At 40.5% G+C, this 20,098-nt stretch overlaps 1 protein-coding gene across 1 annotated transcript in view; it reads right to left on the bottom strand.

The window, feature by feature from the left end:
* Positions 1–20,098, bottom strand: part of Neo1 (neogenin 1) — a 184,137-nt gene that overhangs the window by 47,390 nt on the left and 116,649 nt on the right. Inside the window, exons 11-12 of the mRNA XM_048369065.1 lie at positions 5,016–5,175; positions 958–1,112 (exon numbers count right to left, since the gene is read on the bottom strand). Of these exons, the coding sequence (XP_048225022.1) occupies positions 958–1,112; positions 5,016–5,175 (315 nt within the window). The remainder of the gene's footprint in view (positions 1–957; positions 1,113–5,015; positions 5,176–20,098) is intronic.

The following is a 20,098-nucleotide window of genomic DNA, read 5'->3' as shown; positions in this document are numbered from 1 at the left end:
AGAAGAAAGTTTCAAGTGGGAAAAATCATTATGACTTCTTTTATCTTACATTTCAAGTCAATAATTTATAACAAAAGTTGTAAGTTAAAATATATAGGGCAGGGGCTGGGGATATGGCCTAGTGGCAAGAGCGCTTGCCTCTTATACTTGAAGCCCTGGGTTCGATTCCCCAGCACCACATATACATAAATGGCCAGAAGTGGCGCTGTGACTCAAGTGTCAGAGTGCTAACCTTGAGCAAAGAGAAGCCAGGGACAGTGCTCAGGCCCTGAGTCCAAGGCCCAGGACTGGCAAAAAAAAAAAAAAAAAAATATATATATATATATATATGTATATGTATATATGGCATTTATAATATAAGCTAATCTGACACTCACCTCAGTAGCAGAAAACCTTAGAGATGCAATTGGAAAAACTGATCCAAAATAAGGCTCTAAGAGAGCTTCTAGTGAGTGAAGGGCATGCCCTGCAGGATGAGCGAGCTAATGACTGAATAAATGCCCACTTCACGTGCAAGGCCGCTGCATCACACACTGTGGGAAATAGCCTCAAAATAGACAAAATGTATTCATAGTCATGAATCAAAGAACAGAGTGTCATCCTGGATCTCAGAACTGTAGAGATACAAGAGTACTCAGGATTGGAAGCAAGGTTTTGAAAGCAAGTCGAAAAATCAGTACAAAACAACATTATCAATAGACCTAGACTATTTTAACTTAAACTGTTTGCTATAGTTCACCAGACATCTGTTTTGTTTTCTCTTCTTCATAAGGATTGGGCTGCAGATGGAGCTCAGTGGTAGTGCACAAGGCCCTGAGTTCCATCCCCAGCACTGCAAGAAAACAAAGACCTTGAAGCCAATGGAACTGTTACCTTCTGTTTCCCCAGGCCTAAACACAGGTAGACTTTCCTATGGCCTCCCTCTGGACGGGGCTGGCAGACAGGGGGAAGGCTCACCTTCAGGCTGTGTTTCTACTCGAAGTGGAGCTGAACTCTCTCCTGAACCATGCTTATTTTGGGCCATAACTCTGAAGATGTACACAGTCGCTGGCATTAAGTTTTGAACGGTTACTTGCATCTCTCCTGGGCGACTGGTATTCTCAACACGCTCCCTTTGGACAAAACAACATATGGAAAGAAACAATATTAGTTGTCAACATTTCTAGAATGTTTCTATTTCCAGCTTATATATCAAAACCTACTAATTTGGATTGGAGCTATGGCTCAAGAGGCAGAGCACTGGTCATGAGCAAGCAAGCCAAGGGAGTGGGAATCTTAAGTTCAAGGCCAGTACCAACAAACACCACCATCATCGCCACGCTATAATAATTTGAGTCAAAGCAATTCTCAAAAATGAAACTCTTGAGGGTTAAAAGTTTACAGCAAAATATAAAGTCACTGACAAGTGGTAATGTTCTTGTTTAAATATCACTAATGTTGCTCACTGTGATCACAGTCTCCTTTAGGCGACACAGCTTCTAACAAAGCTCCTTTGCTTCCCTCCCTTCTTGTCCTCCCTCCCCTTCCTCCTTCCCTCTCTCCCCTTTTTTCTTTCCTTTTGTGCAGGTCCTGGGGCTTGAACATGGGGGCCTGGGCTCTGTTTCTGGGCTTTTTTTGTTGTTGTTGTTCAAGGCTAGCATTCTACCATTTGAGCCACAGCTCTACTTCTGGCTTTTTGGTGGTTAAATGGAGGTAAGTCTCACAAACTTTCCTGCCCAGGCTGGCTTCAAACCATGATCCTCAGTTCTCAGCCTCTTGAATAGCTAGGATTACAGGTGTGAGCCACTGGTTCCCAGCTGACCTTGTAGTTTTTGAAATCACTAAGTTAAGAGATTGTCAGGAAAATGTAGGGAAAGTGATTGTAAGTATCACCTAATTTCCACAGAAATTATCAAGGAATCCCAACTGTATCATGCATAAGAAATTCCCAATAAAAAGGAGAAGTAACCCTCTTTTTAAACTGGGAACAAAAACATTACAAATTTCAGCGTTTCTGGGAGCTGTTGGCCTTACACCTGTCATCCTAACTGGATGTGGCAATATACGGGATGGATCACAATTTGAGGCCAGCAAAGACAGACAAGTCCTCGAAACTCCATCTCCAAATAAACATCAACAAAATGGCAAGCACATAATGTAATAGTTACAAAGCTGTCACACTCTAAGTGGCCGGCCCACTGGGTAGAGCACTATGGTAATAAGAATTACTAAGATGACTAATGCTTTGTCAGGAGGAGATCTACTGCGAGGTTTCCCACACTCGGTGTGAGCACAAACGGCTGCCGTTTACTAGGAAGTGCCGCGTTGTACACTAGACTAAAAGGTCCATGAAGAGCGCAGCTTAGGTCTCTTGTGCTCTCTCTGCATATCAAACTTTAAACGCGTTGTCTCCTAGAAAGGTAACTTCAAGCTCACGGCCACATCGTCACTGTGTAGAAGCTGAAGTGGAGCTCGTGCGACAACAGGGAAGTGGCCCTGCCCACGGACCGAGGCGAATGGAGCGTACGCCTTACTATGTGCTTACTACGTGGGCATCTTTTACATGTTGCTCCCTGGCAAGTGAAGAAGCCAAGTTACGAAAACTGGAAACAAATTTCTTCAGAAGCCTTGCTAGTAAAAATCTAACCACCCCCAAAAAGCTGAAAGTGGAGCAGTGGCTCAAATGGTAATGTGTTAGCCCTGAGTGAAAAAATCTAAGGGCCCACGCCCAGGGCTTGAGTTCAAGTCCCAGGACAGACGCACATGGACACGGACACGGACACACGGACACACACACAAATTTAATTTCACAGCTAAAAAAGCAGAGAGGAAAGGCTGGAATCTTGGGCAATTTAGGGATAAAACAGAACTAATGCCTTACTGCCACCTAGTGGTTGGGGTTTTCAAATCAGGTGGGGGAAATTCTCCTGTGAAGACAGGCTCTTATCCTTACACTGAATTATTACAGTAAGTCTGGAAGATAATTTGTTACCCTTACATTTTAAGGTGAGAAAATTTAAGCCTAGAGTGATTAACAAATTCTGCTTATATAATAACAAGTAACTAGGATTTACAGAGTATTTTACTACTCTTCCATTGCCTCTTCAAAAAGTCACCAACTGAAAGTAGTCACATAACCAAAGATATTACAGTCTCAGAAGACCACCTTCTTGGTTTTCTTTCCTTCCTTCTTTTTTTTCCATTTCCTCTCTCCCTCCCTCCTTTCTTGCTTTGTGCTGAGACTGGGGTTTGACTGGGGTTTACTGTCTTGCTTACTTGTTCACAGATGGTTCTTTACTACTTGAGCCATACTTCCAGCCTGGCTTTTTGCTAATTATTTTGGAGATGAGCTCTTTGAGAACTTTTCTGCCCAGGCTGGCTTCAAACCAGATGCTCTGACCAGCCGTCTGAGTAGCCAGGATTACACGCATGAGCCACTGGTGCTTGGCTAGAACCTTCTTATGTGACTGTGTCCGACTTCTTACTGGCATTGCCAGTATCTGCTTCCAAGGTCCCACTTTAATCTCTATTAATTCCTACCAAAAAGAGGTCAGTCAAGCTAACTTAATCTTATGAACAACACTACAACAAAGACTCTAGTGTGAATCCTTTGGTATATGTATATTGGTACAAGAGAGTTAGCCAGAAGTACAATTGCTTGATTAAAGGCTATGTGCACTAAAAAGATTTACAAATTCTGCCCATTTTCCCTACAGGTTTGTGTTTTTGTTTTTTTTTTAAAATAATGCCACCAAAAGCCTTCGGTGGATTTCTTCCCAACCTTCAACTCCTTTAATATGCGATAATGTCAGCTTAAATCTTGTTAGCCTTATAGATAACAGATAATAATTCATTTTAATAATGGTGACAATTTTATACCTTAATAGGCTACTCACTAACTTTTGTAAGTGCCTGCTTCTATCACTTGCCGTTTGGGATATCTGCCTTTGACTTATAACTTATATGAATTCTTATTGCTTAAATGTCAAGATAATTTTTTATAAAGGTTACAACATTTTATAAAGGTTACAAAAATACTTTCTAGCTTGTCATTTAAGATGTTGATGTTGTCATTGTTTACTCCACAAATAGATAAAACGTTTAAAACAACTGTATACAAGATCTTGGGGCTGGGAATATGGCCTAGTGGCAAGAGTGCTTGACTCGTATACATGAAGCCCTGGGTTCGATTTCTCAGTACCACATATATAGAAAATGGCCAGAAGTGGCGCTGTGGCTCAAGTGGCAGAGTGCTAGCCTTGAGCAAAAAGAAGCCAGGGACAGTGCTCAGGCCCTGAGTCCAAGCCCCAGGACTGGCCAAAAACAAAACAAAACAAAACAAAAAATAAAAAACAAAACTGTATACAAGATCTTATATATATAGAGGTTCCAAACAAATACAAAAGAAATGCCAGTGTGTTAAAAGATGGGGCCTAAGCTGGGACTTCAAATGTGGCTTTTGCTGACAAGGGAGAAAGAGAGAAGAAACCCAAGTGCCGGGGGGAGGGGGGGAAGGCTAGATGGGAAGAATTAGGCTGGTTTTAATAGGAAGTGAGATCCAGTGGGGAAAAATGTCATTGAGAGTGAACAGATAACAAAAGAAACACACAACAAAGCAACTAGAGATTCTTGCATCATCCAGGAGACTTTTGCGAGGACACCGGCCTACATTCACTTGATTAATCGATTAGGTCTTCCTTAATCTCTAGACTCTGTGCTGACTGAATCCTCTACAAAAGGTGGTTCCAGGGTTGGGGTTAGGGTTCAGTGGTGTTGCATAGCAAGTGCAAGGGCCTGGCTTTCAGTTTCCAGCAAAACAAAACAAAGGTAATACCAAACACATACACAAATGCATAAACATTATAAATAGAAGAGGTATATAGCCCTGATTACAAGTGAATGCTCTCTACCCTCCCCTCCCACATTATCCCAGAAAGGCAGGGACTTCAGTCTCTTTGGAATGCAGTTAATGACCTAAAATTAGAAAAAGACACTTCAGCCAACAGGCCAGGTAGAGCCAGCCCGCAGCCGCTTACCTAGCAGTGCCTTCCTTGGTGTAGAACACAGAGTAGGTGAGGTTGTCTCCATGGGGATCCGAGGCTGGCGTCCGCCATGTCAGTTTGATGAAGCGGGTAGAGACCAGGGAGGCCACGACGTCCCGAGGAGCTGAAGGCAGCGGGCCCGCTGCGGCTGGTGCTAGACGGTCAGTAGTGGCACTGGTCAGTGAAGTGGGAGGTAATGTTGGGATGGCAACATCTTGTCATGTGCAAATATTGGGGAATATGAAGGGCAAACCACGACGGTTTTTTAAAAAGAGAACAGAAAAACAAAAACAAAAAAAGAAATAAACAAAACCACGATGGGAAATAAAATAAAATGAATGAACATAAAAAAGGCCATTAAAACTGAAGGCTAACATGCAGGCCAGGGGGTCACTACCAATGGGCACTATTAAGACACATCACTGCAGGACGAGCAGACTTCCTGGCCGCCATAATGATTGTGGGACAGGGAGGTGACATCTCGGAGAAGGACACAACAGTGCCCGAGTGCTTTTCTTAATACTGAAAGAAGCATGCAACCGTGTCCAGCTCTGCCAGTGGAACTTTAGTGGGAGACCTCAGTATTTCCTTCCCCTTCACCAAATATGCAACGCGTGGACTATGGACACGCACAGAGACCCCCTGAGGAAAGCTCTGGGTTGCCACTCTCTGCACAGCTGTGCGGTCCGGTCCTGTCCCCTGGGAGATTGGAAAGCTACATGCTCCACATTTGTTTAATATTAAACTCCACTGCTCTCTGTGCCGGCAACACCCAAGAAAGTGATAACTTCCTTCGCTTGGCTAAACCAACCTTCTTGCCATCAGGCCAATTCATTTAAATACAACAGTATAAAACATTGAATTAAAAAAAACAAAACAGGCATCCAATGTAACAGGTGGCTTGGGTCTGACGGTTGATTCTCGCTGCGATGTACACTCACGTGGCTGGGAACCTGACAAGGACGGGGGCAATGAAGCAGTGGCACTAGTTGAGGCTGCTATCTCTACACCTTCAGCCGCCATCCCTCTGCCTCCTAAGGCAGCTCGTTCCCCTGTGCCAACCTCATTTAAAAAAATGATTCCTAGCACTAAACCCGAAATCTTCTTCTTTATAAAATCAGAGGGTTCAAGTTTAATGTCATTTTTTTCTCCCTCTCAAGACAGGATCTCATTATGGAATGCAGACTGTCCTTAAAGTCACAATCATCCATCCTCCAACTCTAGAGAGATGGGATTGCAGGTGGGCACCACAACACCCAGTTAATGCCACAATTTATTTATTTTGCCAGTCCTGGGGCTTGAACTCGGGGCCTGGAGGTTATCCCTGAGCTTCTTTTTGCTCAAGGCTGGCACTCTGCCATTTGAGCCATAGCGCCACTTCTGGCCCTTCTGTGTATGTGGTGCTGAGGAATGGAACCCAGGGCTTCATGCATGCTAGGCAAGCACTCTACCACTAGGCCACATTCCTAGCGCAATTCGACAATTTTTAATTAAAAGGGTTAATTAATTAGAATTGTGGCAAAGGGTCAGAGTACATATAGCTTACTGGTATAGCACCTGGGCTTGACCCTAGCACTCAAAGACAGTTAATTCTGGTTTCTGTCATCAGAATTCATTCTTGAAAGTAAAAGATCTGATTACATACTCTCTTGCTCCAAAATGACCCACAGAATAAAATTCAAAAACTTCACAGAGTTCAAAGTCCTCCACAGATTGGCTCCCACAGAGCTTCACCACCTAGGAAACACTGCAGTATGGTGCAGTGTGCACTAGCACGCTGCCTGGTTACCAAACAAGAGCAGCCTCTGCAGCCTCCTTGTTCACATGGCTCTTGTTTGTAGAGCAATAAATGGCACGGAAAGCTGGGACCGAGTTCATGAGTTTAGCCAATACATATGAGTTCCTGCGACAGAAGGTGGAGACCCCTGAGTTGTGTTGGACACACTGCTCTTGGGTAAGGAGATCCGATTATGCAAATCTGATGCTTGCTCACACAAGCAAAGCCAGGTGTGAGTAGGTGCGTTTAAGTTTTCTTTTTGAAACCCAAAGTATGTTCCTTGTGGTTTTCAAAGTCGATTTCATTTTGAAATTTCTTTCAAACATTTTTAACTTCTTCAAAAAGAAGTAGGGAAGTAGTATGAAAGTTTCTCTTCTTTTTCTTGTGCAAAGGAATCCAGTCAGGTGACATTTTCCAGGAATGTTCTTCACAAGTAGGTCAGACTGACACTATAAACACAGCTGCACTGTGAACACAGGTACTGCTCCCCAGAGCATGGCTCATGGGAAGCATCAGGAGGGAGACCAGAACAAAGAGAACAGTCAAACATGGGAGACAATGGAGACTTCCATGTGTGCTAATGACTTCTAGCAGTTCTACAGGAGAAAACCTAGTACTTCTCATTGAATTATGAAATCTCTTCTGCCCAACAGTCATCAGTCTGGAGAGCCTGGACTAAATGCCACCTGAGATGTTGTTCAGCAGAGAACACAATGAGAAAAGCTTCTGAGCCCTGGCCGCTCAACTGCTACAGGCAGTCTAATTCACTTTTTTTTTTAAATAACAAACAATAAGCTAAAAACAACATACAATACAGAAGTTGTACACAAAGCACAGGGATTAGGTGTCCCTTTTACATCACCTCCAAAATGCTACTGCTGGTGGTATTCAGTAACCACCTCTTTGCTTTACAGCAGCACTGTGAGTCTGGGCCTGAATGCCAGCCAAAGGCCCATGTGTCAAAGGCTGGCCAGCAGCCGGCAGTACTATTGGGAGTGGTGGAACCTTGAGATGAGACTTGTCGGAAGGAAGTCAGGTGTTTGGGGGTGGGTCCTTGAAGGGAGCACTGAGATCCTGCCATGATTGGATCTTGCAGACACAGGCCCAAAGCAGCACGGCCAACTGACCACAGACTAAAACCTAAGAAACATGAGCTAAAAGAAAGCCTTTCCTCCTAATGAACTGTTTATCTCAGACATTTGTCACAGCAAAATAGAACTGAAAGTTGACTGACAGAGATGCATTTATGTAGACACAGAAGTATGGACATCGAATGTCAAAGAGGGTCCACATCAGTACATAAAAACTCATGACAATATTCCTATTGCTACAAAGGACTTCCTAGCATAGATACATCATAATTTACTTCACTATTCCTATTGTTCCTTACATTTAAGCTGTTTCCATTAAGTATTTTTGCAACTTTCAGCAAAGCTTTTGTACACTTACCTTTGTGCACCTATGTTAGTATTTCAGTAAAATAAATTCCTAGAGTGGATGTGCTGAGCCAAAGGTCTATGCATTTTGAAAGGCATGAAAAGGGATGTAAGCTAATCTTCAGAAAGGCTATTTTGACTTGAGTTTTAAGAGGGAACATGAGTTATACTTACAGACCTCTAACTTTACAAATACTCCCAAAGAACCAACAGGGGAACGCAACTCCATTTTGGATGAGACAGATTTTTTTTTTGGTCAGTCCTAGGCCTTGAACTCAGGGCCTGAGCACTGCCCCTGGCTTCTTTTTGCTCAAGGCTAGCACTCTGCCACTTGAACCACAGCGCCACTTTTGGCCTTTTCAGTTTATGTGGTGCTGAGGAATCGAACCCAGTGCATACTAGGCAAGCTCTCTACCGCTAAGCCACATCCTCAGCCCCAGATTGTTATTTTTTATTAAATCAAAATATATTAAGAAGCCTGGTACATAGAAGAACACGAGAAAACCTGAGAGAATGGTTCTAATCCCCAGCCAGAGTCCCAGGAACCAGTGTGGAATGGACAGTGAGGCTGAAGACATCGAGAGGCATCCTATTGGTAAGAAAGGCACCAGTCTTAGAAAAATCAACTTGATAACTTCTTTACAGGAAAGAAGGAAGGAAGGAAGGAAGGGAGGGGAGGGAGGGAGGGAGAGAGAGAGGGAGGGAAGGAGAGAGAGAGAGAAAGATGGAGGGAGGGAAGGAAGCAGACTGACTTGGTAAACACACACACACACACACACACACACACACACACACACACAAACTGGCATTTTAAGCATCTCAGGCAATGTCTTCACAATACCAGCTGGAGGTCAGCTGTTTTTTGTAAGGGCTCCTAGAAAACCAAGCAAAAATCACTCTAAATGTCTATGTTGTTCTAAGGCCACCACACAAGTGCACATATGAAAGTTCATGTACCTCAGAACGCACTCAAGGTTCCTCTACTGGTCCTGCTCCACAATTGTGCGAGAACAGCTCATTTCTCCTCCCACTGCAAAGAGCTCAAAGAAGGCAGCAAACAACTTGAGAGCCACAGAACAACAACTAGAGTCCAATAAAACAGCTGTTCCTTGAGATTAAAGATATTTAAATGAAGCACTTACACTAAATGGGGGAACAATGCATTAGGCTATTCATCAGACTTTATTAAAAATAAAGGCTCCAGCAGAAAGGGAAGCGCTCCACACTATCTGCTCTTGAGAGCAATTTGTCATGTAAAGGAGCCACTGGAAAAGTGTGGCAGTTACAATGAGCTCAGGCTGCACATTGCACACTCTCGTCGCAGTGGTGTCTCTCCATACACTTCGTTGTATTTCATGGAAGCTCATAAATGAAAGCACAAGAAAAGAGTTTTTTCCCCCTTTCCTTCCCAAACTAATAAAATCTGCCAGTATTTCTAAATTTAAAATATGATACTGAAGAAAACTAAAGCAGAGCAATAATGTTACACAATGGTGATGACTGAGAATGAGTATCTCCTCACGCTATCATAATTCAGTTTATAAACATCTGCTTTCAGGAGACTCACATAAAGAAATAGCTATGGCCCCAGTGATTATGATCTATTTCAGTCTGCTGGGTCCTACAAAGACTGTGACAGAACTAAGTGTAGAAATCTTGACTAGATTCTATGGATTCAAAGAGTAAGTGAGGAGAAAAAAGGTTTAGGAAACAGAGGTGGAGGACTAGGTGCATAACTTCAGTGGGATCATGAGGGTTTACCTAGCTAAGTTCCCCAACTTAGTTCAAACCCAGTACCACACAAAACACTACAACAGGGCAGACTTTAACTTAAAGAACTTTAGAGAAAACACACGAAGTTCTACTAAACAGTAGAAATGGAATATTCTGCATCAAAGAATGCCCCCTTATAATTGGAAAATGGTAAGGATTACCATAAAGACAAGAATTGTACAGGAAGAATTTATAACTTTCAGGTTCTGATTCTGACAGAATAAGTAGTCTTGCTAAAATCTTAGGGATTCCATATTTAACAAAGCATTTATCTGAATTGCTACAAACTTCTTTGCTGTTTTTTTTTTTTTTTAAAGGCACGTTAAGCTAGACACCGGTGGCTCATGCCAATAAACAAACCACTCAGGAGACTGAGGTCTGAGGATGGTGGTTCAAAGCCAGTCCAGGCAGTAAAGTCCATGAGACTCTTACCACAAATGAACCGCTAAAAAACCAGAAGTGACACTGTGGCTCAAAGTGATAGAGCACTAGCCTTGAGCAAAAGAGCTCAGGGACAGCACACAGGCCCCGAGTTCAAGCTCCACAACCAACAACAATGACAAAAAAAACCACGTCATAATCAAACTGATTTGAGAAATTTTGATATGAATTTTAAGATTTGACTGATAATGCTGTATTTCTTCAAGACTTATATGACATAAACATTTATTTGATGCCTATTGTTGATTTGGGAATTGTCTTCTATATAATCATCAATATTATTTAACTTCTAAAAGGAAAAATTGAAATATTTAGTTAGCATCCAAATGACTCCCAAATACTCAAATCTCCTTGAAGTTTTCATGCATATTGAGATACCTTTATTGATGCCAGTAGAACAAGAAGTCCCTATCTAATTAACTTTAAAATCACTTGCCACTTCCCTGTCATTCATAAATATTAATCCCCAAAGCAGGATTAAAACAGATACATTCAAGATCCCTTATTCATACTGAAATGAAATCCATACAGATATCTACAATGAATCAACAACTCTGATGTAGAAATTGATTTCAGAGGGCACATTTATAAATTAAAGGCAGAAGTTACAATAGGCAAATACACAAATGTCTGTTGAAATGGCACATGCTTAAAATGTTAACAATTATAAAGTAAAATGACACAGCTGGTATAAACAATGGACACAGTCTTTTCCAAGTGATCTTAAAAATGAGTAGGGAAGAACTGCAGGGCATCAAATGACATCATACATAAAGAGCAGAACGTGCTCTAAAGATGGTTAAATGAACACAAAAATGGGGTGAAGGAAGGATAGCCTTTTGCTGGAAGCCAAGAGCACTGGGACTGAAGTAGCATTTCAAACTGTGCCTTGGAAGATAAACAGGAGCTGAAGGAAGGCTGTTGTGTAGCAAAAACAATTACTAAGTGTAAGATGAGTGAGTGAGGAACTGAAGGTAATTGGCTGGCGAGGTAGAAGCTGGACATCAACAGTGTTACCCAGTGTTTAAATGCATCTGCCTTCCTGTAACTCAGGCTAGGTTCATATCCCAGTACCAACAAATATACTAGCTGTGTGATTCTGGGCAGCATACTCAAGAGTTCAAACAGTAGCAGTCTTCTTTCTGTGCTGATGTTAAGGATCAACATGTTTCCTGGCACAGTGTGAGAGCCCATTAATGAGTAACATGATTAGAGGAGTTACTTATGAATTTGGTACTCAGTCTTACTGTCTGTACAAGAGTAACATATTTACTTCCCAAACAAAAAAATTTCAAAAGCCACCAGAACCTGAAATGCCCAGAAGCATTTGCTTAGAGACGAATTGAGGACAAAATAGCATCTAACCATACACTCCGGAACACGGAAAGGCCTAAATACTTTGAGTATGTCAGTGCAAGGGAATAAAAGCTGCACAGATTAGGGAGCTTCTCAGGAGAACTAAGTCTTTGAGAGGAAGAGCAGCAGCAAGCTGCTAACAAAGAAACATACTCGTTCTGATAAGAACTTCTGATCTAAATGACACAGCAACAATTGAAGGAAGTTATAAAATAAATGAACACAAAATACTCCTCCCATTTTTAGGTGCAGAAGGGATGTTTCAGGTTTAAGGAAGTCATATGATTTTTTCCTGACATCAAAAGCGCTCATTACAAAAGGTGTGCCAAATGTCAATGACGCACCCACCACAACCGTCAGCCCAGGAAAGAGAACCTTCCCTCCTTTCATCCTGAACCCAGGCAGCGTCTCCCCAGCAAGACGCAGCCCCAGAGGAGAGAAAGACAACATGTGCGAAGCTATCTCTACTCATCATCCATTTGAACCAATTAAAAGGAAAAACTGACTCTGTCTAAATGAGCTTAATGATTTCCATGAACTTTAATCAAAACTAATTTTCCAAGTGTACTTGTAAGAATGAACATTTAGTATTTTTAAAATTCCGATTTGGAAACCCAAATTCTAACAGATTTTTTTCTCTCTTCAGATTGTGCAAAAAGCACTGAAATTAAGCAGTTCTAATCAAGTACAAGTATTTTAGCTCCAACTACTCACATTTATGAGAGTGTGACTAAAGAGAAGCTCTAAAAATTAGGAGGAAACCATCACTGAACTGAAATTCAGCTAAAAGGCTCTCGCTCATTCATCTTACTCTCCGGGCTACGTAAATACTATGGGAAGGGAAACTGAAGAGTGTAAGTTGGTGACAAAACAAAGGTTGTTTTAAAATACATGCATCTGACTATAAATATTAGGATAGTGTTATAGCGGTTACAAGGTGGTACTAGCATTTAAAATACTAAAATAAAAAAATACTTACCAAATTATGCTACACTTTTTACTTCTGGTGATTTCTTAAGCATGCATGAACTAGAAGATACTCTCAATGCCAACACTATAACCCAAAATGAAAAACATACTGATTTCAGCACTGAAACTATGAGAGCAAGTCTGTAAGCAGCCGGATTGCCAGTGATAGCTTCCAGAACTAAATGAAATTCTGCCAGCTATGACATGATTGTATAAATTAGCATCTTTAAAATATAGCTCCCATTTAAAGATATTCATACATACTCTCCTTCTAATGTTTTAGCACCGCATAATGGATTCTGTCTTTATAACAAAATAATAGCATCAGGCTAAAATTCAAGCTTGATGTCAAACTTCTGAGTCCATCTTTGTGTGCAGAAAGCACATTGAGGCACCGAGCTGTTACTCGGACTTCCTAAATCCTAACCTTAAAATCCATGACTTTTGCCCAAGATGAAATTAATGTTCAACATTAAACAAACTACTTACATTTGATCCTAAGCTTATCTTATCAAAGCTAGCAGCAACATTCAATTGTGGTATAGCCCAAGAATACTGGGGACAAACTTTACTAACTTCAAGAGACCTAAGATGTGACTCTCAGTTTATGCAGAAAATCTACCCCTACTCCATATATAACTCTTCCACTCCCTTATTCTAAATAAACGATTCAATAAGCCATAAATCTGATCCTATTTCTTTTGTAGGAACATCTACCCAACATGTAATAAATATTTATCATATAGTGCATACACCTTCAGGGACAAAAAAGGAAGTTTCTCTTTACATTTCTATCACCCAGCTGGGAGCTCTCAACAGTACATCTGATTTGGTGCCATATCTTGTTATCAGAGACTCCTTACCCTCTCTTTAAAACCACTCAGCATACCTGCAATACACTAATCTTAAAGTGTTACTTCCTCACACACCTGAAGTCTTCCAACTGCTCAACAAAAACCAATGTTTAGGAGTTGATCACGAATAGAACCTGGTTTACATGCATCTTTCTAACCTATATTCATACTTTCCTCAATATTAGTAAAACTAGGCTTAGCTTACATGCCATTTGTTAAATGCTTTCTTTGCTAGTCAACTTTGACAGAAATAATTTCCCATTCGTAATCAGAATAGCACGGTGGCATTCTAAAGAGCATGCATGGTAATTATTTGCCTCAGTAGTTTCTACTTTGGCATTAGGTAGAACCTTTCAGATTCAACAAATTGGGAACTAGGTGACCATGCAAAACACTGCTATATCCCAATAGTTCTGAAAGTGAAAGGAAGCACTTTGGGTAATTTTCCTGGAATGACAGACATACTGAGTATATCCAAGATCATCTTATCAAAATCATATTCCCATAAGTCCATCTCAATATTGACCTAAAAGACTGAACTTGAAAGTATATGGAAAGTAGAGCATGATTTTCCTTGAAAACACTAAAACTTATTAAAGCAGCACAGTGAATTCTGAAAGGTAAAACCTAGCTATCAGCTAAGTTATTTTAAGACAAGTCACACTTGAGTCTCCAAACTAACTGCTCGGCTCTCTAAGGTCGACTCCAGTGAGTGACTTTATCTCATCTCCTCTGACAGCCTACACAGTAGAACCCCTGCTAGGTAACTGTGCAATTCTACTTATAGAGAATGTGTACTCAATAAAATAATTGGCCTAACAATTTTGTTTTTACTATTTTAGTAAACTATACCCCCTTAGTACTTGTGTGAGATGATTCATCATCCAGAGGAAAATGTGCAAATAGATAACATCTGGATAGTTGCCAAAAACTCTAACCTACAACTTTCTCACACAGCTCTTTGTTCCCTGAAATAAAATTTAAAAATACCTTGAACAAAACAGAAACCCTTAGCTATAGATGTAAATATTTCAAATTTAATTTCTAATAGTTTTACTTGGCCTTCTAGAAATTGGCAGCCTCCTGACTGTCGTTCTAGAAATTGGCAGCCTCCTGACTGTGCTTTCCTCCTGATTTTCAGATGTAATTACTCTTGACAGATTGTTGGGCAGCCTGGTAGAACTATATTATACAGACAAGAATATATGTAGGTCTATGTATCACAAACAGAAACAGACTCCACAGACATCAGCAAGCACCGCCACCCCCAGTTCATGTTAGGTTATTCTGAAACTCCATTCCAGAGTTACACTGCTACTAAGAACTCAAAAAAACCAAGCCTGGTGCTGGTGCCTCACAACTGGTGAGATTCTTATCTCCTAAGATCATAAAACAGCCCAAAGTGGATCTGTGGCTCAAGCAGCAGACAGCTAGTGGTGAGCAAAAAAAGCTCAGGGACAGCACCCAGGTCCTGAGTTCAAGCTGCAGCAGGAGCAACACACACAAAAAACACCACAAAAAAAATCCTCAGCCCCCCACCATATTTCCTCATTGTCTCATCTGATAGGTTATAGTAAACATAAGTAAGATAAACCTGTAAGTACTGATAAGTCCACAAAATGTTGGCTACTGTAAAGTCACCAACAAATATGTCACTTCTGCAAATAAAATTTATGCATGTACAGTGGGGCATGGTAGCCCATGCTGGTAATCACAGCTATTCAGAAAGTACAAGTAGAAGATTGCAGTCCAAGGTCAGCTCTGAATAAAAATCTAAGATTATATCTTAGATATAAGATATAACTAAAGAAAAAAAACAAAACAAAACCCAACCAACAGGAGTACCTACCAAGCAAGCACAATAAAAGAGCTTATTGTGTGGATGTGTTTATATGTATGGAAAACACGCACAGATTTCGCCTAATCTTCTAGGTCTCAGATTTCACTTGAGCAAAAGCCCTGTTTGCCTTATTTAAAATAACTCCCACTTTACCCCCAATAGTTCTTTATCAAGTAGTTTTTCATTTCCTCTAAAGCCATAAGAGCTGTATTATTTTCTTTACATTTTACTTGCTTGTCTGCCCACAGTAATTGAATATAAGATCTATGAGGGCAGAGCAATTCCTCTTGCTGGCTAAATTCAACCCCAACACAGCACAATAAAGGCACAAATTTACAGAATTTTGTTCAATCTATAGTTACTGAATGAATACATACATAGATAAAACAGGTTAACACTGTCTAGAAAGTGACAGAGAAGAATTAAAAAGTTTACTTCTATATAACTCAATTATGCATTCTTAATTTGGACAATGAACATGTGTTATGTTTATCTGAAAATATTTTAGTGCAAATATAGTTTTTGTCAGACCATATCAGATGCCTTGCAATCTGGTCATGTAAGATTAGTTTGTTTTGCAAATTTAAATAGTTTACATGAATATTAAATGGATTTTTATTTACTTTTAAAAAGTACTCAGTGTTTACTTCATGAACTTCATCTTTTCATTTTCTTTCTTTCTTTTTTTTTTTTGTCAGTCCTGGGGCTTGAACCCAGGGCCTGGGTGCTATCCCTGAGCAGTTTTTGCTAAAGTCTAGTACTCTACCCTTTGAGCTACAACACATTTCTGGTTTTCTGGTGGCTAATTGGACTTTCTTGCCCCAGCTGACTTTGAACTGTGAACCTCAGATCTGTCTCCTGAGTAGCTAGAATTACAGGCAAGGAGCCACCAGGGCCCAGCTTCATGAAGTTAATTTTTTACCTTCATATTCACTTACTTCACTGCTGACTACTGAATTTCTGTGAGTGCTTTGTCTGTGTGCTCTTTCCAATGACTATTACCTAAAAGAGTAATTACCAATACCCTCAGAGAGGTCCTGTGCATAAGTTGTTTACGCTCTAGAGATAGGGAAAGTGAAGTTCAGAGGGGTTTTTCGATCTTCACAGTGGGAACAGGACATAAAGAAACACAATCCAGCAGGCATTTGAGCAAGCGAATGCAAGCCGGCAGCACCAAAGCTGTTTCATTATACGTGCTACATGCGGCACTGTTAACTGGAACTACTCCAATTTGTCTGCCATCAACAGAGCTATTTCAATACCTTAGAAAAAGTATACTAAAACATCTGGTATTTCTAAAACAACTTCATTTAATGGAGTGTTTTAGAGTGATAAGGAATATGACAGATCATGTAATTCCTTTATTTTATAGAAAATTAAAAAAAAAAACGAGCTCAGTAAGTTAACTGCAGAACACTTACATTGCTTTGTTTGGGGCAGCTCAGGGATTTGAACTGAGGGCCTCTTGCTTGCTAGGCAGGGACTCTATCATTTGAGCCATGTTCCAAGCCCTCAGACATTTTCAATCTAGGGGCATTTCTAGATATGGAATTCATGATTAGGAAGTCAAAGTGTATGTTATCTGGAGGAAAATGTTTCCTAAAGTTACAGTTACAAAAAAGCCAAGTAACTGATATGAATTTATACTTTGATTAACACCAACTGCTGCATATTTTAATGCTTCAGATTTAAAATATTCCATTAATGACTAACAATTCCCTGGTCTCCAGCCAACTTGTAGTGGTGCCAGACCATTAGTCACTCATTCTAGAACTTCTGTTACGCAGTATAACCTCAGATATTATATGGAATTTTTGACAAATTTTTCTGTCAAAAAAAAAAAAGAGTGATGTTCAATAAGAATCCTTATCTGCTTTGGCCACAATATCCTAGAAGTCATTAATGGGCTGGGAAATTGTCAATTTCCTTTATTGAAAACAAGTCCAAGCTACTCCCTTTTCATCAACCCTTCTTTCCTTGCTGAAGCCATATAAAACTGCCATCGATCAAAGCGGGTATCAGATGACATACATAAAAAAGCCTATTTATGTTTTCACATTCCAGTCTTACACAGTAATTTTGGAATCTATTTTTAAATTCAACTGACAGGAAGAAAGGCCAATAAAAAGTTAATGGTTCAAAAAATCATAGATATTTTCCATTTAGTTTTAGTACTTTTAACATACCTGCAGCAATAATTTTTTTCATTTGTTTTGTTTTTCTGAGACAGTCTTACTATGTGGCCTAGAATAATTTACTATATATCTCAGGCTAGCATCACTTGACTGTATTTATTGTCACATTCAGAATAATTCTTGAAATTAAATTTAAAGTAATTCTTTTTTTTTTTTTTTTTTTTTGGCCAGTCCTGGGCCTTGGACTCAGGGCCTGGGCACTGTCCCTGGCTTCTTCCCGCTCAAGGCTAGCACTCTGCCACTTGAGCCACAGCGCCGCTTCTGGCCGTTTTCTGTATATGTGGTACTGGGGAATCGAACTGAGAGCTTCATGTGTAGGAGGCAGGCACTCTTGCCACTAGGCTATATCCCCAGCCCTAAAGTAATTCTTGCAATGTCTTCCCTTTAACTTCTCATCTTGAGTTTAGCTAAGGTACCTATACTCCTAAATAACCAATTTTTCCTCTGTATTTTTTATATGTAGTAAAAGCAGATGGTGAAACCCTTCTATCTTCTTTTAATCTTTTTGTGAGTTTAAATTTTAACTCTCTCTTTTATTTTACGTATCACAAGGTAAACATACAAGTTAGTATTTCCAGATCATTTCAGTCCCCAGTAACACTGTGAAGTGCTGGTTTTATTCTAGCTTCTTTCAGCTCTGGAGAGAGAGAGAGAGAGAGAGAGAGACAGAGAGAGAGAGAGAGAGAGAGAGAGAGATGAGGGAGGAAGGAGAGAGAGGAGAGAGAACATGTGTGTGCACATATGCACATACTTGTACTGGGGTTGGAACTCGGGGCCTCTGGCTCTTACTTAGATGAGCTTTTTTGCTCACAAATGGTGCTATACCACTTGAGCCACACCTCAAGTCTGTCCTTTTTCCTTGTTAATTGGAGATAAGAGTGGCAAGTATTTGTCAGTCTAGGCTGGCTTCAAAACAAGATCCTTAGGCCTCAGCCTCCCGAGGACCCAGGATTACAGGTATAAGTTCCTAGCTCATCCCTATGTTTTTAAAAAACATGCACAAGAAGAGAATATAGAGAAAAAACATGACAGAAGAGGCTCTATCACCAAATAACTAGAACTGTTAGGAAAAACAAAATGGGAAATACAGCTATCGTTAAGTAAAACAAGATGCTGAGATTTAAGTCCACAGAAAATAGCATCACTTTAATTTCTTGACTAAGGAAAAAAAAACTCCACAGTGATATATAGAGATGGTGTCTGGAGGTTTACCAAGAGAGTTAATAGAAATAAACTTTGGGTAACTGACATTCCTCTGAAGGCAGATAAATAAGACTAGACAGTATCACATCACCTTTATAACTCCATTTACTGAAAAGAAGGACAATGAATGAGTTTCAACTTTGCTTTCTGATCCAACTTCTGCAGAACTTAGGGTTTGTGCTTGCTAGGCAGATATTGTCCTTCTTCTACTTCTAGTTAACATACAAAACTCCACAATCAACAATGTTGATGCAAATCTCGTATCTGTTGACATGGAAAGGCACCCACAGCTGTGGTTTCCAGTGAACAGGCAACTGTACAACCCATGCAGACCATGCATCACCCTCTAGGATTTGAAGGTATAGGTCAGTTATCAATTTATTGCCTCTCAGTTCAAAATTCCAATCTGACTGCCTACAAGAATGGAGCTAGCTGGGCCCTTTCTGTGTGTTTTCGTTCTTTGCCCAGCTGGCACAGGCACTGAAGCTTTAGCAGCGTCGGTCACAGGAGAGGGCACTGAAGAAGGAAGGGATTTCCCACGGGGCTGCCTGCACAGGGCTCTTGTTGACTTAGAGCCAGCCACTCTCCCCACACCCAACTCCTTGGTGATTCTGCAGCAGAATGCTTCTGGTAAGACTCCCCACTCCCCTGTAGGATCAGTGTTCCTAAGACTTGAGGAGGTACATTGTGAGCAAGTTCCCACAGCCAAGCACATCGACTTCTCTGCCACCCAGTGAAGCACAGCCAAAGCTTCTCTGCACCAGTGTCCAGATCTCAGTCCTGGGAGGAGGGGTCTGCCTGCATACTCACCTAGACCTGGACTTGCAGCTGCTTTTCTGTCTGCCAGTGCAATCAACTTCAGTGTTCATTTCTTGTTAACTAATCAACTCTAGGCTATTCTAATCCTATTATAGTTAATAATCTTTACAATAAGCTTTTCCCTGTTCAAATCACAGTGCTACCTCCTGATTTGACTGACAGATTTGACAAGGTAGATTTTTTTTCCTCATGATTTTCAGTGTTGACTGAGTTTTTGTTTTTTTTAATAGTACATATGGTTATCTTTTGATGATAATCAGAAAATGCAAGCTAGTCTTAGTTTGGAAAAACTAAAAAAATTCGGCATAAATCAATATTAATTTTTTTCTATCTATAGGGCAGAAATCTACTTATGAGATTAAAATGAATAGACTCTGGCCTGACATTGGTAGCTCATGCCTGTCATCTTAGTTA

Source organism: Perognathus longimembris, chromosome 20 (assembly GCF_023159225.1).
Source record: "Perognathus longimembris pacificus isolate PPM17 chromosome 20, ASM2315922v1, whole genome shotgun sequence".
NCBI lineage: Eukaryota > Metazoa > Chordata > Mammalia > Rodentia > Heteromyidae > Perognathus > Perognathus longimembris.
Note: the sequence above shows the minus strand (reverse complement) of the source record. Positions and strands in the feature narration are given on the sequence as shown.